At 35.9% G+C, this 25495-nt stretch overlaps 3 protein-coding genes across 3 annotated transcripts in view; 2 read left to right on the forward strand and 1 right to left on the reverse strand.

Annotated features, from left to right (window-relative positions):
- The first annotated feature begins 1351 nt into the window (after positions 1 to 1351).
- Positions 1352 to 25495, forward strand: part of LOC143629510 (protein disulfide-isomerase LQY1, chloroplastic-like) — a 37670-nt gene continuing 13526 nt past the window's right edge. The window contains exon 1 of the mRNA XM_077098772.1: positions 1352 to 1359. The gene's annotated coding sequence lies outside the window, so the exon portion shown is untranslated. The remainder of the gene's footprint in view (positions 1360 to 25495) is intronic.
- Positions 15537 to 22675, forward strand: LOC143629488 (auxin response factor 5-like). Its single transcript, XM_077098760.1, has 13 exons — positions 15537 to 16002; positions 17351 to 17463; positions 18167 to 18265; positions 18720 to 18776; positions 18884 to 19036; positions 19578 to 19662; positions 19817 to 19907; positions 20049 to 20213; positions 20293 to 20415; positions 20767 to 20842; positions 21275 to 21955; positions 22130 to 22320; positions 22552 to 22675. The coding sequence occupies exons 1-13, from the start codon at positions 15921 to 15923 to the stop codon at positions 22673 to 22675; spliced, it is 2040 nt and encodes a 679-aa protein (XP_076954875.1). The 5' UTR covers positions 15537 to 15920.
- LOC143629188 (uncharacterized) lies at positions 23090 to 24402 on the reverse strand. Its single transcript, XM_077098531.1, has 5 exons — positions 24380 to 24402; positions 24190 to 24295; positions 23786 to 24106; positions 23577 to 23699; positions 23090 to 23482 (listed from the first exon to the last, which is right to left on the reverse strand). Exons 1-5 carry the CDS (start codon positions 24400 to 24402, stop codon positions 23090 to 23092), a joined length of 966 nt encoding a protein of 321 aa, XP_076954646.1.

Genomic DNA, 25495 nt, shown 5'->3' on the forward strand with positions numbered 1-25495 from the left:
ATGAACTGGTTTCAGGTATGATCGGGTATTGGAAAATCGGGTAGGGTTCGGGTAGGGTATTGAGGAGAAAAACTCAACCCTATGTACCCGGGTAGGGTATGATCGGGTTCGGGTATTGGAACCGGGTATGACCGGGTATTAATACCCGGTTTTGAATTTGTAATTTTTTTATACATTTTTTAATTTGTTTAAAATTTAAATTTGCTTTGTAATGAATTAAACTACATTACAAAGACAATAAATCCACTTAATTACAAATTATTTACTTAGTAATATACATTTTACAAAAAACTTAAACATAATAGTTGTGAGTAAACATATAAAAACTCATGTATTAGAAAATTGGTATCGGGTATAACCGGGTATCGGGTATAGGGTATGACCGGGACCGAGTATTTACGCGTATAAATCGGGTACGATTCCGGGTACGGTATTGACCTCAAAATGCATACCCTATCCATACCCTACGGGTAGGGTCCGTTCCGGTTTCGGTTATAGAATATCCGGGTATAAAAAAACCGGTTCCGGGTATTTTTTCAGGTCCGGTTCCAGATACGGGTTTTTTTGCACCTCTATACACTGGTACTCAATGTTACATAAAAATTCTAAAGACACCACATCACTTATGTAGAAAGTGGTAAGCAAAATATACGGAAACTCATTGCACGTCTATACAATGGGTCTCAAAATAGTGGTACTTCATGTGTCTTTGAAATTTTGAATGCCCAGAATGAATATTGGAAAAATGCCCATATATAAAAAAAATTACCTCTCAAAATGGCCCAATAAAACATATTATTAGCCTATTAGGTTATTTACAAGTCCATTACTTCATTGGCATTTCTTATAAGCCAAGATCACTTACTAATGTTATATATATATATATATATATATATATATATATATATATATATATATATATATATATATATATATATATATATATATATATGAGTATCATTACAGAACTATAAAATTATTTAAGAACTTGAAGGAACCCATGAAAACTAACGTTTTTTATAAAAATTTTTGTATGTTAATGTTCTTTGAGATTAGTTTTATCATTTTTTATACCTATATCTACAATTACAATTTTGAAAATTAGTTTTTATACATATCTATATTTTGTTTGACACCTATGTAAATTTATTAGTACATAAATTTTACATATATGTAAACTTGTGATTAGTATATGTGATAAAAAAATCTATACTATATATAAAGCATGAGTGAGGGACCTCTTAATTTTTAAGAGGTACTAAACTTGTTGCTTTTAGTACAAACCATGATGCATAAAATAAAGACACTTTAGGGGCAATTTTATCTTTTAACAATTTTGTCTTTTAGCAAAAGCAAAATGTTACGGTTTTTTAATTTATTCAAAAATAATTACAATTTTGGTCCTTTAACTTTAATCACATTTTATTAACTTATATAATACTTACATATATACCCCCCCCCCTTATTTTAAACCAACTACCCCGATGACATTTAAACGTTTATAACTTTTTCGCACGCTAATATTTTTTTTAAAACATTATATCATAAAAACGAGTATTTTATTCTCTTTAATTTGAGTATAGTATTGTTATATCTTTTTTCATTTTAAAAACTTAACGTGTTACATGATTACTGTTAGGGCACGGAAATTTGATACTGTGGATACGTTATCCTGACATATGTTCTTGGATCAGTTATCCTTAGACAGATCCTGTCAGGATCAGTGGTCCTCAGTACTTGGTATTATTAAGAATTGTTTCTTGTGTGTAGGTTGTTATTTAATAAGTATAACGACACCAAGACTTATTCAACCTGATATCTCGCTATTGGACTTGTCAAACACGTGGTCAAATGGCTGTAACACGTTTAGTGGGAGAAGTGGCGGATTTATAGGACTTCTTGTTGTGTCACAAATAACTGAGTACTGAGGATATGTTATTCTTGAATACATGTCTGGATCAATTATCCTTCTGAAGAGTTCCAGAGCTATGTCACGATCATGGATCCTCGGTATTTGATGCTGTTAACGGTTGTTTCTCATATGAATGTTGATATTTATCAACATTAACAGCTCCAAGGACCAGGTCTGCCTAAACTTTCGCTACAAGACTCCTTTATGCACGTGTTCAAAGATATGGAGTGGATAGTGGAGGATTTGCGGATTTTTAGGACCTGTTTGTTAGTTAGTTATTAATTATTTTCTTTATATACTGAGATTATGATCGATTAGGAGATTCATTCATCACTGTATACACACACTCAGAGCATAACCAAACACTCTCTGTACACATTAGCAATTCTTGTAACATCGATCTAATCTCCACAACACTTGTAACCGATTTTTACCATTAATAAACTTGACGGTGATAGTTTTCACCGTCCGGGGATTTTTTGTGCCGGAGATTACTATAACCACGTACTATCCGACCAAAGGTTACCTCGTTGATCCTTGACTGAAGTGATTCGACTAAAGATTATCTTGTTAATCCTTGACCGAAGTCATTTTATCAAAGATTGCCTTGTTAAGTTTTGACCGAAGTAAGATTATCGTAATTAAGGGTTTTTTCCCTCGTGATCAAATCACGGTGTTCATCTCTATTTCGTTCATATAATCGTTGTTATCATTTTAGCACTAAACCTCACATAACATATTTGGATACATTATCCTTAGCAGATTTCTGTCCAAAACAATTTGGCGCCCACCGTGGGGCAATTGGTGCTATAATCCATATTAATCCCATCAATTTTTGATTTTTCATACCCATATTACTATCAATGGTCTTTCAATCAACCTCTGCTTCATCAACCATGCCATCATTGGTTTCTCTCTCATCAAGAAATTTGTCACCGATTCCTCCGCCAATCACGGGAGTACAACGAACTGCTGCTGCTGGGAGCAAGACGCAACTACCAGTCTTCCAGAGCTCAAAAGCCGCTGCTGCAGCCCCGGTGATTAATACTAACAATGATGTTTCATCTATGTTTTCGCAGGTTAAAGCATATATGGAGCAACAGAACAAGACCAACCAGAGGATCCTTCTTGAGATAGAAGATCTCAAGAAGACTAAGAGGCCAGCGGAGGATCACACTCCTCTTATGCCCAGGGTGCTAAATTTCACCAGTCCAGGATCTATGGATCAGTTCTCGCAAGGATCATCTATCCTTCAACAGGGGTCCATGGGTCAATAGGCTCAAGGACCCTCAACTTTTCAGCAAGGATCATCTATCCTTCACCACGGGTCCATGGGTCAACCAGCTCAAGGACCCTCAACTTTTCAGCAAAGATCATCAATCCTTCACCACGGGTCCATGGGTCAACCAGCTCAAGGACCCTCAACTTTTCAGCAAGGATCATATATCCTTCACCAGGGGTCCGTGGGTCAACCAGCTCAAGGATCCTCAACCTTTCAACAAGGACCATTGATCCTTCAACCAGGATCCTCCGGATTATATGTTCAAGGATCCTACAACTTCCAGCCTCAAGGATCCTTCTATCAGGGTCAAGGATCCTTAGGAGTTCAACACCAACAATCTTCTGAAATCCATGAAGGAGATATAATCCCCATGCAGACCATAGCTTATGATGGACCAACTCCTGTAGCAGACGCTTGTTACATCAGCCACTCTTCTGGAATGCCAACTTTCACGCAAAAAAGAGGCAACTTGTATGATCCTATATCCTTATATGCTAATCGTGGTTCCATGCAGGATGCAGGTATCAACCAAGCTATGGCTAAGGAACTGCAGAAACTCAAGGATATGATTCCAGCGTACCAGGGGTGATCCGTCCAATTCCTGAGATACCAGAAGGAAGCCACAAACTTTCCAGATTTGCTCCACCAATCTGTGACGCGGAGATCCCAAAACGCTTTCGAACCCCCAACATGAAAGTGTACGATGGTACCACTGATCCTAAAGAGCATGTAGCCCAATACAGGGAAAGAATGGAGATCAATCCAATTCCCGAGAGACTCATGGAGGCTTGTCTGTGCAAGGGTTTCGGATCCACACTAACAGGATCTGCATTAAAATGGCTGCTAAGTCTTCCTCCCTTTTCTGTTATTTCTTTCTCACATTTAGTTAACTTGTTCAACATCCAATTTTCTTGTAGTAGGAAATTTGAGAAGTTAACTAGTGACTTATATAGAGTTGTCCAACCTTATGATGAGTCCCTTAGGGATTTTGTTACAAGGTTTGGCAGGGAGACCCTAGAGATTCCTAATCTTGATATAGTTACAGCTGTTGAAGCATTCAAGATGGGACTTCAAAGGGGCTCCCCATTTTATAACGATCTTGTGATGACTCCATGCAGGACTTTAGATGAAGTCAGAAACAGGGCACTCAGATTCATAAGACTAGAGGGTGATAAAAGGATCTAGGAAAGATTGGGTACTTCAACAAAATAGGAGTCACCCGGTAAGAAATCAAGGATCTAGGATCCTGAAGAAGCCCCTTAGAAAGCAGCAACACCACTACCAGATGCGCACGTGATCAACTTCGTCTCCAAAGGCGCAGATATATTTTGAAGTTCCTCTCCGACAGCAGAGACCCTCGTTGAGAAGAGCGAATTGAATAATGGGGAAAGACCGCTTATCCCCACTACGTCAATAGCTGATAAAAGAATCTTCTTTGAACAAGAAGATAGTATAAGGATCCATGATCCTCATCGAGATGCTCGCATGATCAATTTCATTTCCGGAGGGTCAGACATATGCGGCACTTCTTTCTCTGCAGCTAAGAGGCTAGCCAAGGAAATAAAATTGGATGGCGGGTACCAACCGGTTATATTCACCACTCTGACCACTGACAAAAGAATCTTTTTCGATAAAGAAGACAAATCAAGCATCCAGGATCCTCGCCACGACGTTTGATTATTACTTTATTTATTGATAACCATTATGTTCGCAGGATCCTAGTTGACGGTGGTAGCTCAGTCAATATCATCCAACATGATGTACTTCAGAAGATGAACATACCAGATCCAGACATCAACCCAAGAACATCGGTGCTAGTTGGTTTTAGTGGATAAACCAAGAAAACAGTGGGGGATATCAACCTCCCGATATACATTGAAGGGTTAAATTCTTATCAAAGATTTTGTGTAATTGATAACCTTTCTTGTTGCAATGTTATTTTAGGCAGACCTTGGCTACATGGAATGAAAGCAGTGGCTTCTACATACCATCAGTGCATCAAGCTTCCTACCCCTTGGGGAGTAGTAAGGATAGACGGTGATCAAGTGGAAGCCAAGAACTACTATTCTTCGTCAATGAAGTCGACAGCCAAGCAGACTGTGGCATAGCAACCACAACAACATCCTAGGGACGTTCTGGAAGCTCGGGAGAAAGACTTTAAAGAATTATACTTCGATCCCGAGGATCCAGACATAAAGGTGTTCCTAGGATCCAGTATCCCCAGCAAGATTGAGGAGGATTTGGTATCCTTCTTAGGGCGAAGAAAATCTACCTTTGCCTTTAAGCATTCAGACATGACAGGGGCAACATATCAAAGACTGGTCAATATGATGTTCAAAGACCAGTTAGGCAAGACCATGGAAGTTTGAATGGACTCAAAAGCATGAGGATGCGCTAAAGGCTCTTAAGGATTATCTATCCTCAGCACCAGCCTTGATGAAGCCAATTTATGGTGAGCCGTTGTCTCTATACTTAGACGTTTCAGGTAATGCAGTCAGTGCTATTCTGGCCAAGGATCATGAAGGTCCACAGCATCCGGTATATTATGTAAGTAAAAACCTCTTAGACGCAGAGGTCAGGTATTCTCACATTGAGAAATTAATTCTTGCTTTGATTATTGCCTCAACCAAGTTGAGACATTATTTTTAAACACCATACTATTATTTTAAGAACTATCTATTCTGTTAAGGATATGCTTAGAAAGATAGAGTTGTCAGGAAGGATGGCCAAGTGGTTTATGAAGTTGAGTGCATATGACATTCAGTATGAGCCTAGAATAACCATTAAGTCACGAGAGCTTGCAGACTTTGTGGCTGATTTCAGTAGCAACATGCAGAAGGAAGCTGATTTGGAAGTTTAGCAACTAGAAGAAACAAAGGATCCTTGGACCCTCTTCACAGATGGAGCATCCAACGTAAGAGAAACATGATTGGGCATCCTACTGAAATCGCCACAGGGGGACATAATATCCCAGTCCATTGCATGTGCATTCCAAACCACCAACAATGAGGCAGAATACGAAGTACTTATCGCAGGTTAACTTTTAGCCAAACAAATGAGGATCAGGTATCTTCAAGTTTATGTAGATTCTTTATTGATAACTAACCACTTTAATGGCTCGTATGCTGTTAAAGGTGAGAAACTAATGAAATATTTAGATGTTGTGAAGGAGTTATCGAAATCCTTCGAAATATTTAGTATTACACAGGTACCGAGGGAAGAAAACGCTGGGGCAGACGCCTTGGAAAACTTAGCCTCATCTTTGAAGATTCCCGAGGATTTGAAGATCCCAATAATCCACATTCTCGCGCCAGCAATAGGAGAACAAGAAGTTGGGGAGATAACGAATGATAAAGAAATCGTGCTCTGGGATCCTTTATCCTCAAACAACAAAGGATCATGGATCCATCCTATCAAGAATTATATTCAGACTGGAGAAATTCCAGCCACAGAAAATCTCAAGTCCTTCAAACTCAAGGTATCCCAATATATTTTGTTAAATGATATGGTATACAGAAAATCTCTTTGTAAGGCCCCTCTCCTGGTGACCCTACTTTAGCGTCGGATTTACTCATAAACACAGTTCTTCAAATCAGAGTTTATTAAAACTTTTCGCGGAATATAAAACATCAATCATTTGTTACAAAACATTAAATCTTTTCTTTGATACCATAACACAAAACTTTATATTTAAAACATCTTTACTTCTTTCTTCAGATGCCAGCCGTTCAATCCATGCCGTGTGTCATCCTCATGCTAACTCTATAATCAGCTCACCTGCGTGCATACTAAAAGTCAGCTACGCTGAGTGAGTTCTAGTTAATCGAACGCCATACAATACATACACATACATACATATCCGTAGATACATATCCATACTTCACTAGTTACCCTTCTGTTCTACATACATACTTGCTACCATACATACATACATATCTACAATCACTAACCTCAGTCTACCGAGAGTACGTTCATAGTTCACCGTCTATACCTGTACTCAAGGTCGTGAACACGTACAAGGTTCGCAGTCCTTACCTATGTTCACCATTTATGGTACGTACAAGGATCGCGGTCCTTCCCTATACCATAGTACATCCACAACACGTACAAGGTTCGCAGTCCTTCCCTATGTTGCAACCTAATTCATAGCACGTACGAGGTTCGCAGTCCTCCCCTATGCTACAAAATCAGCACGTATAAGGTTCACAGTCCTTTCCTATGCTGACGCCTATCTACATTACGTATAAGGTTCGCAGTCCTTATCTACGTTACATATATCATCTACTTCACGTATAAGGCTCGCAGTCCTTAACTACGCCATCACCAGCCGAGTTTATGTCCGACAGAAGCTAGATGGATTTGCCATCCTAACTTACTATGTCGAACATAGAACTCACATGCCATTCGTGTACCTATATACACATACTTACATTATAACATAAGAACACTCTAGGCATTCTTTACCTCATTCATTTAACAACCATACCCCTTGTCGTTACGTGCAATATCCGAAGATCGTTCATGCCCCGACAAGTATTCATTTGAAATATTCATACATCTTCGATATATAATATTCGTACCTTTATTTTTAACCTGACAGTACGCGCAATATCCGAAGATCGTTCGCGTACCGACAAACAATCATTCATATCTATCACACATATCACATATGACATACACTTATCACTTAGGATAAATGTATTAACAACACATCGAGTATGCACACAGCCCCGAAAACATAACAAGGAATGGGGCTAGAAACTCACCTGAACACGGTTACGTTCACCGTTAATCGTAATCCCTTTCTTCAGTTGTGCACGGCTGACTGTATAACAAGTATACGTATCAAACAACTATCACTACTCATATCATCTTTCCAGTCTTAACTACTACCCACAACGAACGGGGGTCCGGGGGCAGCGCCCCTGGCAGCGGGGTCTAGGGGCGGCAGCCCCTAGCAGGGTCCAAGGGGCAGAGCCCCTGGCTGGGGTCGAGCTGACTTTAGGCTAAGTTTATTTCCATTAACTGTCTTAACACATTTTTCATTAGATTTTTAATTTATTTTCTAATCGAACTTGACTTTAGGCTAAGTTAAACCTTAGGCAAACTTAGCTTTAGGCGAAGTTGTCATCAGGCGAACTTAGCTTTAGGCGAAGTTGTCATCAGGCGAACTTGGCCTCAGGCAAAGTTACCAGTTAGGCGAACTTAACTTTACAGCGAAGTTGCCATCAGGCGAACTTAGCTTGCAGGCGAAGTTCATCAGGTGAACTTAGCTTGCAGGCGAAGTTCATCAGGTGAACTTAGCTTGCAGGCGAAGTTCATCGCTTTGAAGGCGAAGTTGCCCAGTTGCAGGCGAAGTTGTCCAGATCAGCCGCTGTTCGGTTTCTGTCCAGCATTTTGAGCGATTTTAACACCCTTGCTATGGTTCAATATCACCCACTACGCTTCCTGACCATTTTCGGTCGCTTATACACTAAAAAGCTTGGATCTTTAAACTTCAAAGATCAAGAATCATACCTTTTTGAGCTTGTTTGGATCTCGTTTAACTTGTTAACACACTAATCGCTCTCTCTCTCGGATCTGCCTGTTCCTCTCCTCGGCCCGGCGGCGGTGTAGATGGTGTGTGTATTTTTGGAGTGTGTGTGTAGAAAGTAAGGAAATGAAGATATTTTTGGGTTTAGGGGATATTTATATCCCTGAAATCCCATGGACCTAAGGCCCATTCTCATTTAACCCGTCTCCATTAATCCAACACTAGCCCGACTCATACCAACTCCTACTCTATTATTTATTTCCTGACAACCCGAGTAAACTTTCCCTCTATTAGTAAGTAATATAATTAATATCACTTTGAAATTTCGGGATGTTACACTCTTGCAGGTCCATATTTGAGATGCATTGAGGATCCTGAGATCCAAGAAGTACTCAAGGATTTTCACGAAGGAGATTGCGGCAATCACACATGTGGAAGAGCATTATTTTCTAGAATACTTAGAACTGGATACTTCTGGCCAACAATGAAGAAGGATGCAGTGGAGTATTCAAGGAAATGTGATGCTTGTCAAAGACACGCGAATATCCTTCACCAACCAGCGGAGCCTCTATATCCTATATCCTCCTCATGGTCTTTCACGAAATGGGGTATGGATATTGTAGGCAATCTACCAAAAGCACCAGGTGGAAAGGTCTTTATGCTTGCTATGACTGACTACTTCTCCAAATGGATTGAGGCAAAAGCATTTGTACAAGTCCAAGAAAGGGAAGTAATATCTTTTATTAAACGAAATATTATAACTAGATTTGGCATTCCCGCTGAAATTGTTTGTGATAACGGTTCCCAGTTTATCGGGAATAGAACCACTAACTTTTATCGGGAATAGAACCACTAACTTTTGTGACAGTTGGGGCATCAAAATGATTACTTCAACTCCGCTTCATCCTTAAGCCAATGGCCAAGCAGAGTCTAGCAACAAGATCATCATCAACAATCTAAATAAGAAGCTAGGATCCAAGAAGGGAAAATGGGCTGAAGAACTTCCTTATGTTCTTTGGGTAGACAGAACTACACCCAAAAATGAAACATGCCAGACACCCTTCTCTTTGGTGTTTGGATCAGAAGCAGTAATTCCCACAGAAATGGTGGTTCCTACTGCGAGAACCAGCATCCGTGATCCTGAAGCCAATGAAGAAATCCTTCTTGAAGACTTGGATACTATAGAAGAACTCAGAGAGCTAGCCAAGATCAGAATGGCAGCATATCAACAAAGGATAGCTGGGGCGTACAACAAAAATATCAGAATAGGAAGATTTCAAGAAGGAGATCTAGTTTTAAGGAAAGCCTTCCAAAATACTACCAATCCGGCCGATGGAAAGTTAGCACCCAAATGGGAAGGACCTTATCAGATTGAGTCGGAAGCAGGAAAGGGGGCATATCATTTGCTCACAATGGAAGGCAATAGACTACCGAGAGCATGGAATGCAGTCCACCTCAAGAAGTACTTTTTCTAATCAGGATCCCATGTCCTGAGAGGATGTATTATCCTTAGAGAATCAAGGATCCTAAAATCGGTAATATCTATCTAATTACTTATTCATTTTATATTCTTATTATTCTAAGGATAGTGTATTTTTAACATTTATTTTTTCCAAGTTTTTTAAGTAACAATGCAGATTTCAATAAGAAGTTCAATGTCTAAGAGGTTGGCCACCTCTCCCTTACATTCAAGGTACTATCCTATCTCTCTCGGCTTAGCCCACGTTTGGATATGACTCCCGATGGTCATGTCCTCTAAGGTTTAAAGGTTTTCACCTTTCTTATAAATAGAGTTTCTAAACTCTCGCCTGGAGCGCACGTTATCCAACGTATGGTCTGGGGCAGCAGGACCAGTACACGCTTAGTGGCTGAAAATTTCGTTGCTTTCGGCTATATGGAGGATCATACGATATATGGTAGACGTACCATTTCCTAAGGTTTTAGGGGTTTTCACCTCTTCTCAAGGGCCATGTCGCCAGTTTAATCCTAAGGTTTAAGGGGTTTTCACCTCTTCTCAAGGGCCATGTCGCCAGTTTAACACCAGATTATTGGGCTTGTCCCCAGAATATTTGTTGGGCTTGTCCCCAGAATATTTGTTGGGCTTGTCCCCAGTTTATTTTATGGGCTTGTCCCCAGTTGCACGGGCTTGTCCCCAGAATATTTGTTGGGCTTGTCCCCAGTTTATTTTATGGGCTTGTCCCCAGCTTAACGGATTTGATCCCAATTAATAATATGAATTATTTGCAGCGAATTTTCTAAGTTATTACTGAAGATCGAGAAACTAAGGATCCCGGATCTTAAAACTACTCTTGTAAGGAACATTAAGAGTTCAATACTTCTGGTAACTTAGGTCTAACCAGACCTTACGGTATGATTTCTGTTTATCGGTTTACACTTATTTGATTTCAGTTTATATCTTCATAGATATAAGGATTCATTATTCTCAATCTATTTTTATAAGGATCTGAGATCCTGGTTTATTTTTGCAAAGATATTTTATCCTAAAAACTTTTTACTAAAATATATTATTTATTAAAACTTTCAATGAGACTTAAGCTATATCAAACAAACTTTCAAAATAACAAGTAACAAGTAAGTAGTCAAAAGATTTATATATTAATTAAGATAAGCCACGAGGACTTATCCAAAATTCTTACCCCGGACTTCACCATACGAAAGATGGACCATCCACCCAAGTTAAACAGGTGTTACTAGTTGTTCGTGATTTGCAGGGAGAAGGATATACAGGCGGAAGTGAAGTTTCCATGGAAACTCCATTGATATATGATAATTATATCTAGCTTGTCAAATCTCATCCGTTTTTGCAGGAAGTCTGAATTCAAAGGCAAAATGACAGATGTGATCTTATCACAACCGCCATTTTGGGGGAAATTGTTAGGGCACGGAAATTTGACATTGTGGATACGTTATCCTGACATATGTTCTTGGATCAGTTATCCTTAGACAGATCCTGTCAGGATCAGTGGTCCTCAGTACTTGGTATTATTAACAATTGTTTCTTGTGTGTAGGTTGTTATTTAATAAGTATAACGGCGCCAAGACTTATTCAACCGGATATCTCGCTATTGGACTTGTCAAACACGTGGTCAAATGGTTGTAACACGTTTAGTGGGAGAAGTGGCGGATTTATAGGACTTCTTGTTGTGTCACAAATAACTGAGTACTGAGGATATATTATTCTTGAAGACATGTCTGGATCAATTATCCTTCTGAAGAGTTCCAGAGCTATGTCACGATCATGGATCCTCGGTATTTGATGCTGTTAACGGTTGTTTCTCATATGAATGTTGATATTTATCAACATTAACAGCTCCAAGGACCAGGTCTGCCTAAACTTTCGCTACAAGACTCCTTTATGCACGTGTTCAAAGATATGGAGTTGATAGTGGAGGATTTGCGGATTTTTAGGACCTGTTTGTTAGTTAGTTATTAATTATTTTCTTTATATACTGAGATTATGATCGATTAGGAGATTCATTCATCACTGTATACACACACTCAGAGCATAACCAAACACTCTCTGTACACATTAGCAATTCTTGTAACATCGATCTAATCTCCACAACACTTGTAACCGATTTTTACCATTAATAAACTTGACGGTGATAGTTTTCACCGTCCGGGGGTTTTTTTGCCGGAGATTACTATAATCACGTACTATCCGACCAAAGGTTACCTCGTTGATCCTTGGCTGAAGTGATTCAACCAAAGATTATCTTGTTAATCCTTGACCGAAGTCATTTTATCAAAGATTGCCTTGTTAAGTTTTGACCAAAGTAAGATTATCGTAATTAAGGGCCTTTTCCCTCGTGATCAAATCACGGTGTTCATCTCTATTTCGTTCATATAATCGTTGTTATCATTTTAGCACTAAACCTCACATAACAGATTTGGATACATTATCCTTAGCAGATTTTTGTCCAAAACAATTACCATTAAAAACCGGCATATGAATCGGGCGAGTTCGGCCGTTCGGGTCATGGGTCTAAAAAGTTAAGGTTGGAATGAGTCGATACAAAAAGGTTAATTTAGTTTGGGTCGGTCCGGGTTTGGGTTGAAAGGGGTCAAGTCATAACGAATTTCGGTTAGAACATTGTCAAGTGGAACGGGTTGCGGGTCAAGACGAGTTCAATGTAGCGCTACGTGCGCACCGACACCTGACTTAGCATGCACCGTCGTTGTGTGACGTGCTTACTAACACCGGTTAAGATTCCAATGTCGCAATATGAGCATACTATCATCGAGCTACGCGCGTATTATTGTGAAGTCACGCACATACAGAGACAGTAACACCGGTTACGCATCTGATGTCATGTTTGCGTGCATACCTCGCCGCATCGCGCGGGCACTCAACTAGTTTTATATAAATTATGATAAAACTACTCTTAAATAATGTTAATATATAAAAAAAATTAAAAAATTGTTTGGTTGTTAAGGGTTCCTAAGAGTTCTTAACTTTTTTAGAGTTCTTAAATGATACCAACCCTATATATATATATATATATATATATATATATATATATATATATAAGGTAGGGTTAATGTAAAAAACAATATTTTTTGTGAGAAGAATAAGAATAGATCTAGGCCCTTGGATCTATGATCTAGTGGTTGAGATTGGTAGTTTCTAAATAATTGTATTGTTTCATATTTACATTGTATAGTGTCATATTTAGGTGGTTTGTTTTATTTTAAAGCTCTTCTCACACTTCTCACAAAATATTTGTTTTTTATTTGAACTCTTTTATATATATATATATATAGAGAGAGAGAGAAAATTGTTTAAATAAAAAGAAGTTGTTTCCTAAGAATGGTAAGAACCAATAGAATTTTGACATTTGGCATTAAACCTTATGGTGAAAGAACAAATCTAGGAAACTATGTCGGTTATAATGGTGAAAGAGTATTTGTAGGAAACTATGACGGTTTTTTATAATTTTAAATCTCAACCATTGATTGATATGATCCAATGGCTATGATTTATTCCTAGTCTTCCTAGAAAACTACTTGTTTTTAGGATAACCCTCCCCTATATATACATATATATATGTATGTATGTAACTTTTTTTTTGAAACTTCATGCCATCATCGAGACCATACCCTAGACGTCACTCGAGCCCTGTATGAGGTCTGAGACGGCCCTGACATTAAACAAACATTCTTTTCAGTTATTTGTAAGGGTGTGGTGTGACTATCTCAAGTTACTTATTGAAAACTCATACAAGAGGATGACCGGAAGTAAACATAATAAGAGGAATGGGTCTCAATCACGTTTAGCAAACGAGACGGTCTTGGGTCAACTTGACGTGTTAGCAATTTGACCTCTTTACTTTTAAACTTTTAATAGAGATGTAATGGTAAAACTTCTTTGTTGATGTATTTTATGTCAAAACATAAAAGCTAAAAAAGAAATGGATGTCTAAGTTAAACCTGTCATATTAGTTTAAGTTAAATTGTTTTTTAGATTATAATTTTTTATAGTTCGTGTTGAGTTCAATCTTCAATTCATAAACATGACCCTATAAAACTAAATGTATATGTACTGTTATATGTCAACGGAAAAAGATAAGTATTATAGACAAATTTACACATAATTGACTTTGAGCAAAAATTTCATGTTTACAAGCAAACTTTTGTTTGTAGTTAATTGGTCCGTAACACAACTATTTTCTATACAATATGTCACATATGATAAGCTTCATAATATCTTATTATATCCTTTATTTATGCTACAATAAAAAAATCAAAACCACATCTACACAAACGTCCACGTGGCTTGATAGGTTGGTTAAAATTCCCATATTATGGTCTTGCACCTAAACTCTTGGTTGAGTCTTTGACCATCTTTTATCGTTAAGACTGTCTCCATAATATTAACTTAATAACATACACATTCAATGACTCAAATTAAAATTTTCCAGCTTTTTCAAAACACTAAATACTCTTATGTAAATAATGTTACAGATCCATATATTTTACATTATTACCATTTTATTTAAATTTTGTTTATCTTAATCAAATTATTTTTAATACCAAATGAAATTATTTATACACTTTTTAATTAACCTTATATAAAAACAATACTATGTTAGTCAAAAAATTAGTATAGTTTAAAGTATTGTATAAAAAGTTTATATAAATGATGTTTTGTAATAAAGTTATTACATTCTACAGATTACTATGTATAAAATTATCTAAAAGTAAAATGTAAACACGATGTATAAGTAGTTGAAGCACTTAAATCAGACTAAAAAAGTAAATGAATTTTTGAATTGGCTCTACGTCGCCCTTGTGGAGGGCGAATCCACATCAGCTACGATCAAAGGAAAGAAAACCCTAACTTGGATGATCTTATATAGACTATTAAAAGAGTTTCTTTTGTTGAACGTACATAAACAAATATAAAAAAAATTAGTTACATGAATTTTCTAAAAGATAAACTCATACTAAAAAACTGTTCACACAAAACATTTATTTTAATTTATAAAAAGACAAGTTACATTTTAATATTCTAAACTTTGTCTTAATTTATAACTTTAATAGCACTTCCTTCTTGATCTTCGTCAATCCCATTTGTCATCTCATTTGTTTTTCACACATTGAAGCTACAAATTCCATCACTTGGTACATTTTTAATACACAAAAGATAACACTTTTTTTTGTCTGTATGTGGAGTGAAAAATCATGAAATCAATATTATGACCACCTTCACATAGAAAGGTGGTTTGTTTTTCAATGGAGGACCCTAAATATATACATACATATTTATGCATGCATATATATTAAAGATAGTACTCAATAAACATAGCACTCTTCTACTTTGATAAATGTGAAGAAAAAAAACAGCCCTTTTATTCTTCTTATTTATTTTATCCAATTGTTGTTATTCTTTGTTTTAAGTAGCCCCACTTTGAATTTGCAGGTTTTTGTTCTTTGGTTTTGGATTTTTGGGGCATGCTGTTGTTAATATTCCTCTGTCATTTGTTTTCTTTAACTTGTTTCTGACAACAAATGTATGATTTTTCCAAATGAGGTGCTTCAAAACATGTTTTTTGAGTGATATCTTTGGTTGATTGAGGTGGGTTTTGGTCAGTTTTGCCCCTATGATGGAATCAATGTGATCTTTATAACTTTATTAGGTGATCATATGAAGTATTGTTTCAAAGTGTGATATGAATATTATTGGAGATAAGATTGGTGCTCAAAGTTTGTTTGAGGAGATGATATTGTTGAAGGAAAAGCAGGGTCAAACTGGTTAGTATCTTTTACAAATTTAGCAAATTTTTACGGTCTAGCTTTCACCGGTTTTCTGCCTTTAATTCTGTTAAAAACAAACTGTTTTTAACCTATATTATCGGGTAGAAGGGGGAAGCTTGTATTGTGGCCCGAGTTGGCTCCGACCACCTCCATTTTTTTGCTTAGCAGTGTAAATTTACGTATTTTTTGTCTGAAAAATTTTATATGTAGTGTAAATTTTCAAACTTTTGTCAGAAAATTTTGAGCCCGGCCACCCTGGTTTATGAAATTTTTTATACATATTGAGTCCAACCACCCGGCGTTTTCATACAAGCTTCGTCACAGTCGGTTAGCACTTAGTAGAGTATTATATAGGTTCCGTGAGTTTCGGCTCCTCATGATTAAAGAAAGATTAGCAAATTTCATGTGTTTTATGAAGCAGTTTATACTCGAATTCAAGAATACTAGATTATTCTTTGTATTTGGTTCCATAATTTAAGTCTAGCAATATGTCATAAAATGTACATTTATGCGTTTGATAGTTATTTTATTCTAATTTATGGCCATATAACAAGGTAATACCAATTTGTGCAACTTACTAAATACAATTATGATTTGTACATTGATTCTCTGTAATCTTCTTTTTCTTTCTTTTTTTCCCCTCTAAATTAAACAATGTTACAAGAGAAAAGTCATAAACATGTCCATTTTACGGTACTTCAAAAAAAAATGTATCTGCTTTGTTTTCACCAAAACTTCCCTTCAAAAAGTAAATTATCTAAGTCCCTTTTATTTTATATTTTCAAGAAAATTTTGACAACTAATTTTTTTTATAACATTGTAAGATTAAATAAATGATATATTTATATCTATATATGGCTATTATCATCATTTATATTACAATAGATCAAAATATTAATTATACCTTATATATATAGTTTGGTAATTGTTGATGGGCATGTACTAACTAAAGGGTTTCATTGGAGTGTATATATAGAGAGATAGATCTCTTAACCCTAACACAATCCAACCAAGTTGATAACCATGTCGTCTACAGGTAACATGAATTTTGATTCGGTTTTCATGTTTTGTTAAAAAAACTTGTTATAATTGTTAAAATTCATATTTAAAACTCTAGTGTAGAAAGTGAATTTTTTGTACGATTCACGTATATTCTATGTTTCATGCCTATAGAAGTAAGATACATGGACATGTTCTGATTTTAGAATTATATTTTTCTTATGATATGAAAACATTGTTTTGGTTTTATTGGGGTTGATGACGTTAGTGGCAGAGAATGATAGGGAGAGTTGTGTTTGAAAATCTTGTAGTATATGTAACAGTTCTGATTTTATCCATATTGCAGGGGTTAAAAAGACAATAAATTCAGAATTATGGCTTGCATGTGCTGGCCCATTGGTGTCCTTACCGCATGTTGGAAGCCTTGTTTATTATTTCCCACAAGGACACAGTGGACAGGTTCTTTGTTTTTTTTTTTTTACATAAATCCATTTGTTTCAAACTTATTTTAATTATATATTGAGTTTTTAATCATTTTTAAAAATGCTCTTTCAACAATATTCAGGTTTAAACATGTTTAGCTAAAATGGTTGAGTTCGGGTTAATCTGGCGGGTTTGCATGGTGGCCCACTAAACCGTTTGTTTTTAACTTTTTTTAGAAATTAAAAGATAAATTGACATAAGAGTTTATAATTTAAACATAATTATGTTATATACATATTTATTTTGTTGTAAATATGTCATGTTAATATGAAAAAATTTAAAATGTATAAAACATATGGGTCAAATTTTTGGCCTTGCGTCGGGTTGGACCTGCGAACACGACTTGTTTACTATCTCTAGGAAAAACAAGGGTATATAAGTAATTTTGCACTACCTATTAATAACCAACTACCTTTGTTCTAGCTATTGCAACTCTGATTATTTGAATCCTAAATCATTTAGTTATAGCAAACAGAAGTAGAGTAACCAAACACTTGAAGTTGAATATTGCTATGCATAATTATCTTATAGCAACTGTTTGCATTAATACCTCTATGGTCGAAACGGGACCGCAAAAGAAAACAAACAAAAATTTAAAACAGTTTACATTCTTGAGCTATTTGATGTAGACATGTTGCGTGTTTTTTTTTCTAACACGCGATCAAATTTTGTTCATTAGGTGGCGGCCACAACAAACAGAACCGGGACAACTCAAGTTCCTAACTACCCGAATCTTCCTTCCCAATTATTGTGCCAAGTTCTAAGTTCTACTCTACATGTATGTTAGTCAACGGGTCAAAATGGGTCACCTTAAATAAGTCAAAAGGTCAAAATGCGTCATCTTAAGTTAGTCAACATATCAAATTGAGTTACTTTATATTAGTAAATGGGTCAATGACTACATGTATTTCATCAAAGTTCATAAAAGTAACTTACAGGTGGCAAAACGCGTGGGTTGGGTAACGGGCCAAAAACGACTAGAAACACTTTTTGTCCAATATTTTGTTAATTGTTTTACAGATAGTTAGTGTGTGAGATATTAATATATAAACTTTTGGTATTTTAAATAACAATATAGTTACTTTCAATATAATGTTTTAGAAGGTTTTACGAGTTAAAAATACCTTTTTTACGAGTTTGACCCGTTAGGTCAACCTAGTCCTAAGTAAACGAGTCAACATTCCAGCTAATAATTTTTCTCTTTTTTCTTAATTTACTTATTACTGAAATAGGCAGATAAAGATACTGATGAGATATATGCCCAAATGAGCCTTCAACCTTTAAACTCTGTGAGTTTTTGTTACTTTGAAAAAAACCACAAATAATATATAACATCTTGCATATATTAAAAATGGGCTTTCAGTGATTAATGTAAATGATGGATTTTATAATTCAGGAAAAAGATGTTTTACCCGTACCGGATATTGGAATGAGACCGAGCAAACATCCAAGTGAGTTCTTTTGCAAGACTTTGACCCCGAGTGATACTAGCACGCATGGCGGCTTCTCGGTGCCTCGTAAAGCAGCAGAAAAACTTTTCCCACCATTGGTGAGGTTTTGTTATATGTGGCTAGATGGACGGGTCAGGCGGGTTGGGTAACGGGTTAAAACAATAGTTTTGGTATGGTCAAAATGGGCCAGACAGGGTGGACAAAACACTTTTGTCCTTTTATGTTTATTTTTTTCAATAAATTTTTAGCGTGTCAAATATGACTCAACACTTCTTTGTCGAAAATATTTAAGTTAAACAGTTTGGATAACAATTCACAGTATATTTGGTACGGGTCAAAACGGGCCGGGCTATATAGACCTGTAACACTTTTCCAGAGTGTTTTTTCTATAAATAGTTGGTGTGCAAAATACCGTTACAAAAGTTATATTATGTCAATAATAATGTATATTTTAATACAGTGATTTAGGAGGTATTATGCATCAAACAGTCAAACACTTTGTGTCTTTCAACCCATTTGTTCTATTTCCTTTCTAAGATATGTTTTTATTCACCCGTGTGACCCGTTAGAGATAAAAAAACACAGCCCAAATATACCAAGCAAGTAGTTAGAATTTTTGATTAAATTATAGTGTTTCAGGATTTTTCAATGCAGCCTCCAACTCAAGAGCTTGTTGTCCGAGATTTGCATGATAATACATGGACATTCCGTCATATATATCGAGGTGAAAATATCTCATTTTTACATTTTTCATGCTGCCATGTATGTAAATTATGGTCAATATACCAAAAGCTTAATATGAAGAATATTTTTTTATTTCCTTTTTATTGATCATGTATATATTATATAAATCGTAACACCTAAGCTTATTTATGCAGGGCAGCCAAAACGTCACCTTTTGGCTACAGGTTGGGGCATGTTTGTTAGTGCAAAAAGGCTCAAGGCAGGCGATGCGATTCTATTTATCAGGTGACAAAATGCCCGGGTTGGGTAAAGGTCAAAATGACTGGTTTCATGTTATGTGTCCAAATGGGCTGGCTGACATGGCAACACTTCTTTTCCTTTTTTTGTCAACTTTTGACCTACATTTCCCATTCAATATTATTGCAGGGATGGAAAATCACAATTATTATTGGGAGTGAGGCGTGCAAACCGTCAACAAACAGCTTCACCGTCTTCGGTTATATCTTCTGACAGCATGCACATAGGAGTGCTTGCTGCTGCAGCTCATGCTGCTGAAAATCGTAGCCCGTTTACGATATCGTATAACCCAAGGTAGTCTGTTGTAGCTCGTTTTCTTGAAGTCTAGATTACATAACAAGAACCGACATTTTGATTATCATGATTATTGTAGGGCATGTCCTGCGGAATTCATCATCCCGTTGGAAAAATACCAGAAGTCGGTTTGTGGGAATGGACTACATGTTGGTATGAGGTTTGGAATGATGTTTGAAACCGAGGATTCAGGAAAACGAAGGTACATGTATACATGTAATGTTTTAAACTTTAAAAGGTTAACATTTTTCTTAAGTAGAGATGGCTGTTTTGAATTTTGATCCATTTACTTATAAATGGGTCGATTTTTGGTTATGGTTGATGTCTATCGGGTCGAAAGTTTAATCCATAAAACGTTCTAAATCATTTATTCAAAATATTAGATTATTATTGAAATAATACAACTTTTAGTCATATACTCATATTAACACTAACTATGTTGAAAGTTGGGTCAACCGAACTAAACCTAACACATTTCTAACGGTATAACCAACCTTTCGGTTATAATAATAGACTGTTCAAATGTGAATTGATCATCTTGTTGTTTATGTAGGCATACGGGGACAATTACAGGTATAAGTGATGCAGATCCATTAAAGTGGCCTAGCTCCAAGTGGCATAATCTTCAGGTTTGTTTATCATTTATATGAACCAATTCATAACACCAAATATATTGTTTTGTCATTTCATAACAGTAAATGAAATAAAATCAGTTACTTATTAACTATCAACCAATTAAATATGAATTTTTTAGTGTTTTGAAAGAGTTTAAAATATATAAAATGTTGAGCTTTTCTATATAATTCTAAGAGAGAATACACACTTAAAATTTCATCTTTATCATATCTTACAGTCTTACACCATTCAAAGTTCTAAGAATATTATATAAACACATTTTATAATAATTAAAATAAATTCAGCGTTGTAGAAATATTATATAAGCACATAATATTTCTAATGTCTTATTAGGGTAAATATGATATTTTTTAAAGTTTGAAGTGAATTTCTATATATGACAATAACATAGCATACACATTCTCTCTTATTATTGTGCATATCAGGTGCAGTGGGATGAACCAGGATGTAGTGATAGGCAAAACCGAGTGAGCCCGTGGGACATTGAGACCCCTGAGAGTCTCTTTATTTTTCCTCCACTCGCTTCAACACTAAAACGACCCTTCAACTCTTGCTTCGTAGGAGAAACACCCGAACCGGATAACACTGTGGCCCGTCCTTATATTCAGGCCACGGAACCCATAAATGCAAACTTTTCAAACCCATCATTGTTAATCAACACGTTAACAAAACCTCAACCCATAAACAATAGCAGGCCCGTTTCACCCGTTACCCAAAAATCCATTGCAGCCTCAGAGACAGTCATACCCGAACTGCCACCTCTCGAACCCGTCATTAATCCTCAAGCTTCTGTAAACGAGCTGCCCATTTTTAATCATTTGTCGCCAATCGAGCAGCTTGATCCTTCTTTTTGTGGTGTGGTCCCCGCCCTCGGGATGGAAACATGGGATTCACATGATGATGTTTATAATGGGGGCAGTTCGGTAGTGGACCCGTCAGTCTCGAGTGCCGGGTTGGATGAGTTTTGCGGGTTTGAAGATGGTGATCACAGTGATCTTTCGGGTTATTTGGTGAACAACAGTTTTAGCCCGGGCCATGTGGATATTATGCAGAATAGCTCGTGGCCGCAAGCGGGCCCACCTACTCGTATAAGAACCTATACAAAGGTGGGTATCTTTGGGAATTGACACATTCATAAGTGTAAAAGTAATGGACTACATTTTAAACACTATACTAATAATCTAATGCATTAATATATATTTAACAAAAAGTAAACGGGTCGAATTTGTCACCATCATGCGACACGCCTATATGAAATTTTATTTTTTTTTGTTTTGCAGATTAAAAAGGCGGGATCGATAGGAAGATCGATTGATGTATCGAGATTCAAAAACTATGACGAACTGTGTTATGAGATCGAGAGGATGTTCGGGCTTGATGGGCTGCTTAATGATTCTAGAGGTTCTGAATGGAAGTTGGTGTATGTGGATTTTGAGAATGATGTTCTTCTTGTTGGTGATGATCCATGGGAGTAAGTTACTTTTAAATTTGTATCCATATTTGATAGCTACTTAATTACTTATTTATGGATGGTTGATGTGCATTATGTTTTAATGCATAAAAGATAAAACCATCCAATAATATTGTTCAGAAGATAACTATGCACACTAACAAAGGTGAGCATGGTCGTTTGATACCAAAAAAAAACAAAAACGACCATGCTAAACCATGGTTACTTCTAATCTTGATGAGTTATATGCAGGGAATTTGTGGGGTGTGTTCAATGCATCAGGATTCTTTCGCCTCGTGAAGTTAGACAAATGCGCGACGAAGAAATGCAGCTTCTGAACAACAGCACTGCGGAATTGCAGGCGCTAATTGCATGATGATATCCTTAGGAGGCCTATTTTTGTGTTATATATGAGCGCAAGTTTGTTAATGTCAGAATTTCAGCTTGTAATATTTATTACCATATATGTTCCACAAACATAGTAAGGCCGAAGGCGCATGGATTTGAGTTTTGAGAAAAAAAAAATGTTTTTGTGGTGTTATATGCATGATTAGCAGTGTCACTAAGTATATAACAAAATGATAACCTGATTTTTCGTTTATGAGAAACCTAAGATATATGTAGGAATTAGGATTACAAGTACGGTTCAAAATTAAACCTATGACCTATGTACGAGTATTCTATACGATAAAAAAATATTAAAATTGTCAAATAATCTCCGGCCAAAAAATATATTAGAAACATTAAATTATTTCCAAAATGTATTATCTTACAAAAAAAAAGTGCATTATTAAAGAAAGGGGTCTTCGTCTTCTTCGACACTCTTGAGTGCTTTCTTAGCAATTTTGTATTTCCCTATATGTTGCTTCTCATTCCCAATAACATACCTTTCTATGAAAAACTCGATTCCAGATCTAACGGATTCATATTGTGGGGACCCGCCTATACGCTTGAATGTATTCCAGACCAAATTATCTGCATACACAAAGACGGTCTCAAAAAACTTCTTAAAATGCTCTATTTTTCTAGTACCGAGTTTTGTTGTGTCGTGTAGATCTGCTTTTTTTAGAACTGCAAGCGTATGTGTAAAACTGGACACCATTTCTGCTACAAATTTTACCAGGTGTGTTGATCTCATTTCCTCCATTGATTCTAGTTCTGTGTATTGATCCCATATGCAGTACTGGAAAATAAAATAAAAAATTACATATATTGTTAAAATTGTCTTATTAAATACTGTATAAATGTTTTTGTAACAATAATATTTATTGAATTACCTGTAATGTGAACTTGTGGTTCTTGTCATGAACGCATAACTTTGAAGCCAGAACACAATAATATTTATTGAATACTTTTTCCTGCAGACCGCACTCCAAAACGACCCGCATGATCTCTCTATCCTACAATATCATGACAAACTGATATACAAAAAGACTATTATTTTTTCAAGGTTCAAATAATAAGAAAAGGATAGATAGACAGATACCTGCTTCCCTTGCAAATCCAACCTCAATAGTTTCTCAAACGCATCAATATAATCATCCGCGTTTGTAATTATATAAAATATTGCCCTTCTTGTATCTGTATTCATTCCTTGTCCAGCAGCAAGTTGACGCATTTTTTGAGCTTCTAAGCTTTCTTTATTGATTTTTTTGGTGACACTTACAATATTATTATTATTATTATTATTATTATTATTTGTAGTTGATGACATCATCTCTCCCGATAACCACCATTGACCTTTTTTCTCAGGGTCAAGAAGCTTGCTCCATTTCAATCCCCGGATTAAAATACTTTCTACCCTCAACTGTGAGAAAAAGTATAAGAATGTTAAAAAAAAACTAAAAAAAAAAGATAAGAAAGATAGATTTTCTTCTTTTTATAAATGACCTTCTGAAGCCACTTTTTGATGCAAGTATGTTGCAAGGTATCCTCTTTAGCCTTCTTTTTGTTGTTCTTGATGTCAAATATGGTTTCAAGCATGAACTCCATCCATCTGTCACGCGTGTAGAGAATAAAGTTATGGGTAAATTTAAAATCAACATAAACTATCAATAAATAATGAATTATTAATGCATACTCTTTTACTTCTAGTGTTTCCATCAGATGCAGTCTTCAGTTCTGTCACCTTGTTTTGGATGCTTACAATAAAGTTTTTCATGGTGATCGGATCGTCACTCCTCAATCTCATCCCGGAACCTAATGAATGCAGATAGCAAGTACGTATAAATCGACATACTGGTAAATTTAGACAACTCAATTAATAAATCAATGACGTATTGAAAAGCTTACAATTAAGAACTGTCAAGATAGTGGAAACATCAACCTCTGTCAACCGTGAGCTCAACATCAACATGAAGTCGTATATTAAATCACTGAAATGGTATTGTAGCATGATGTTGGATCAAGTTGGATCAAGTTTTCATACATGATGTTGGATCCACGAGTCAAACTTTTTCTTATTTTTTTCTAACCGGGCTTCTTTTCGTCTCTGTCTACGAGTTTTATCGCCTGAATCTTTACCTGCAGCTAGAAAATTATTCGTACTAACTAACTAACATATGAAGTGCAAAAAAAATATAAAATAAAAAAAAAACTTACTCATTATAACTTAGAAGAATTCCACTGTAGTAATATCAGACTGCATTTTTGAAAAACAAGAGAGGTATTAGCTGCATTGCATTTATCATGAGTGGTTCATTAGTAAATAAATTAATAAAACCGAAAAAAACTGAAGATATATAACATTATATTAATATATTGTTATGTGTTAAAGACAAAGGTGATCATGAGTCAAACAGTACGGTATATCCTTTGTTTGTACTAATTGTTTTGCAGAATTTGAGTTTTTAAAATAACAAAAGGTTATATATTTATAAGTTCTTGAAATATAATATATTTTGTTCAGGTTGTTTGAGTGCATATTGTGTATTCTTTGTAGGACTGGCCAACCGGTCGGTCAGGCAGGTTTGGGTCAGGGTCAATTCAGGAAGGGTCTAGGCAGTTAATGCGAAAAAATAACGGAAATCGGTCAAGGACGGATATTTGAGATATCGGTTATCGCGGTGAGATATGGGACGGATATATATATATATATGTAGCATATTAAGACTAATAATTCAGTATACTCTCCTACCAATAACAAAATTAACCTTTTGCAACTTGCAAAATGCTAACAATCATAGCAAGTAGGAAC

Source organism: Bidens hawaiensis, unplaced genomic scaffold, assembly GCF_021521415.1.
Source record: "Bidens hawaiensis isolate Kalapana, Puna unplaced genomic scaffold, B.hawaiensis_p1.1 tig00000459_1, whole genome shotgun sequence".
Lineage (NCBI taxonomy): Eukaryota > Viridiplantae > Streptophyta > Magnoliopsida > Asterales > Asteraceae > Bidens > Bidens hawaiensis.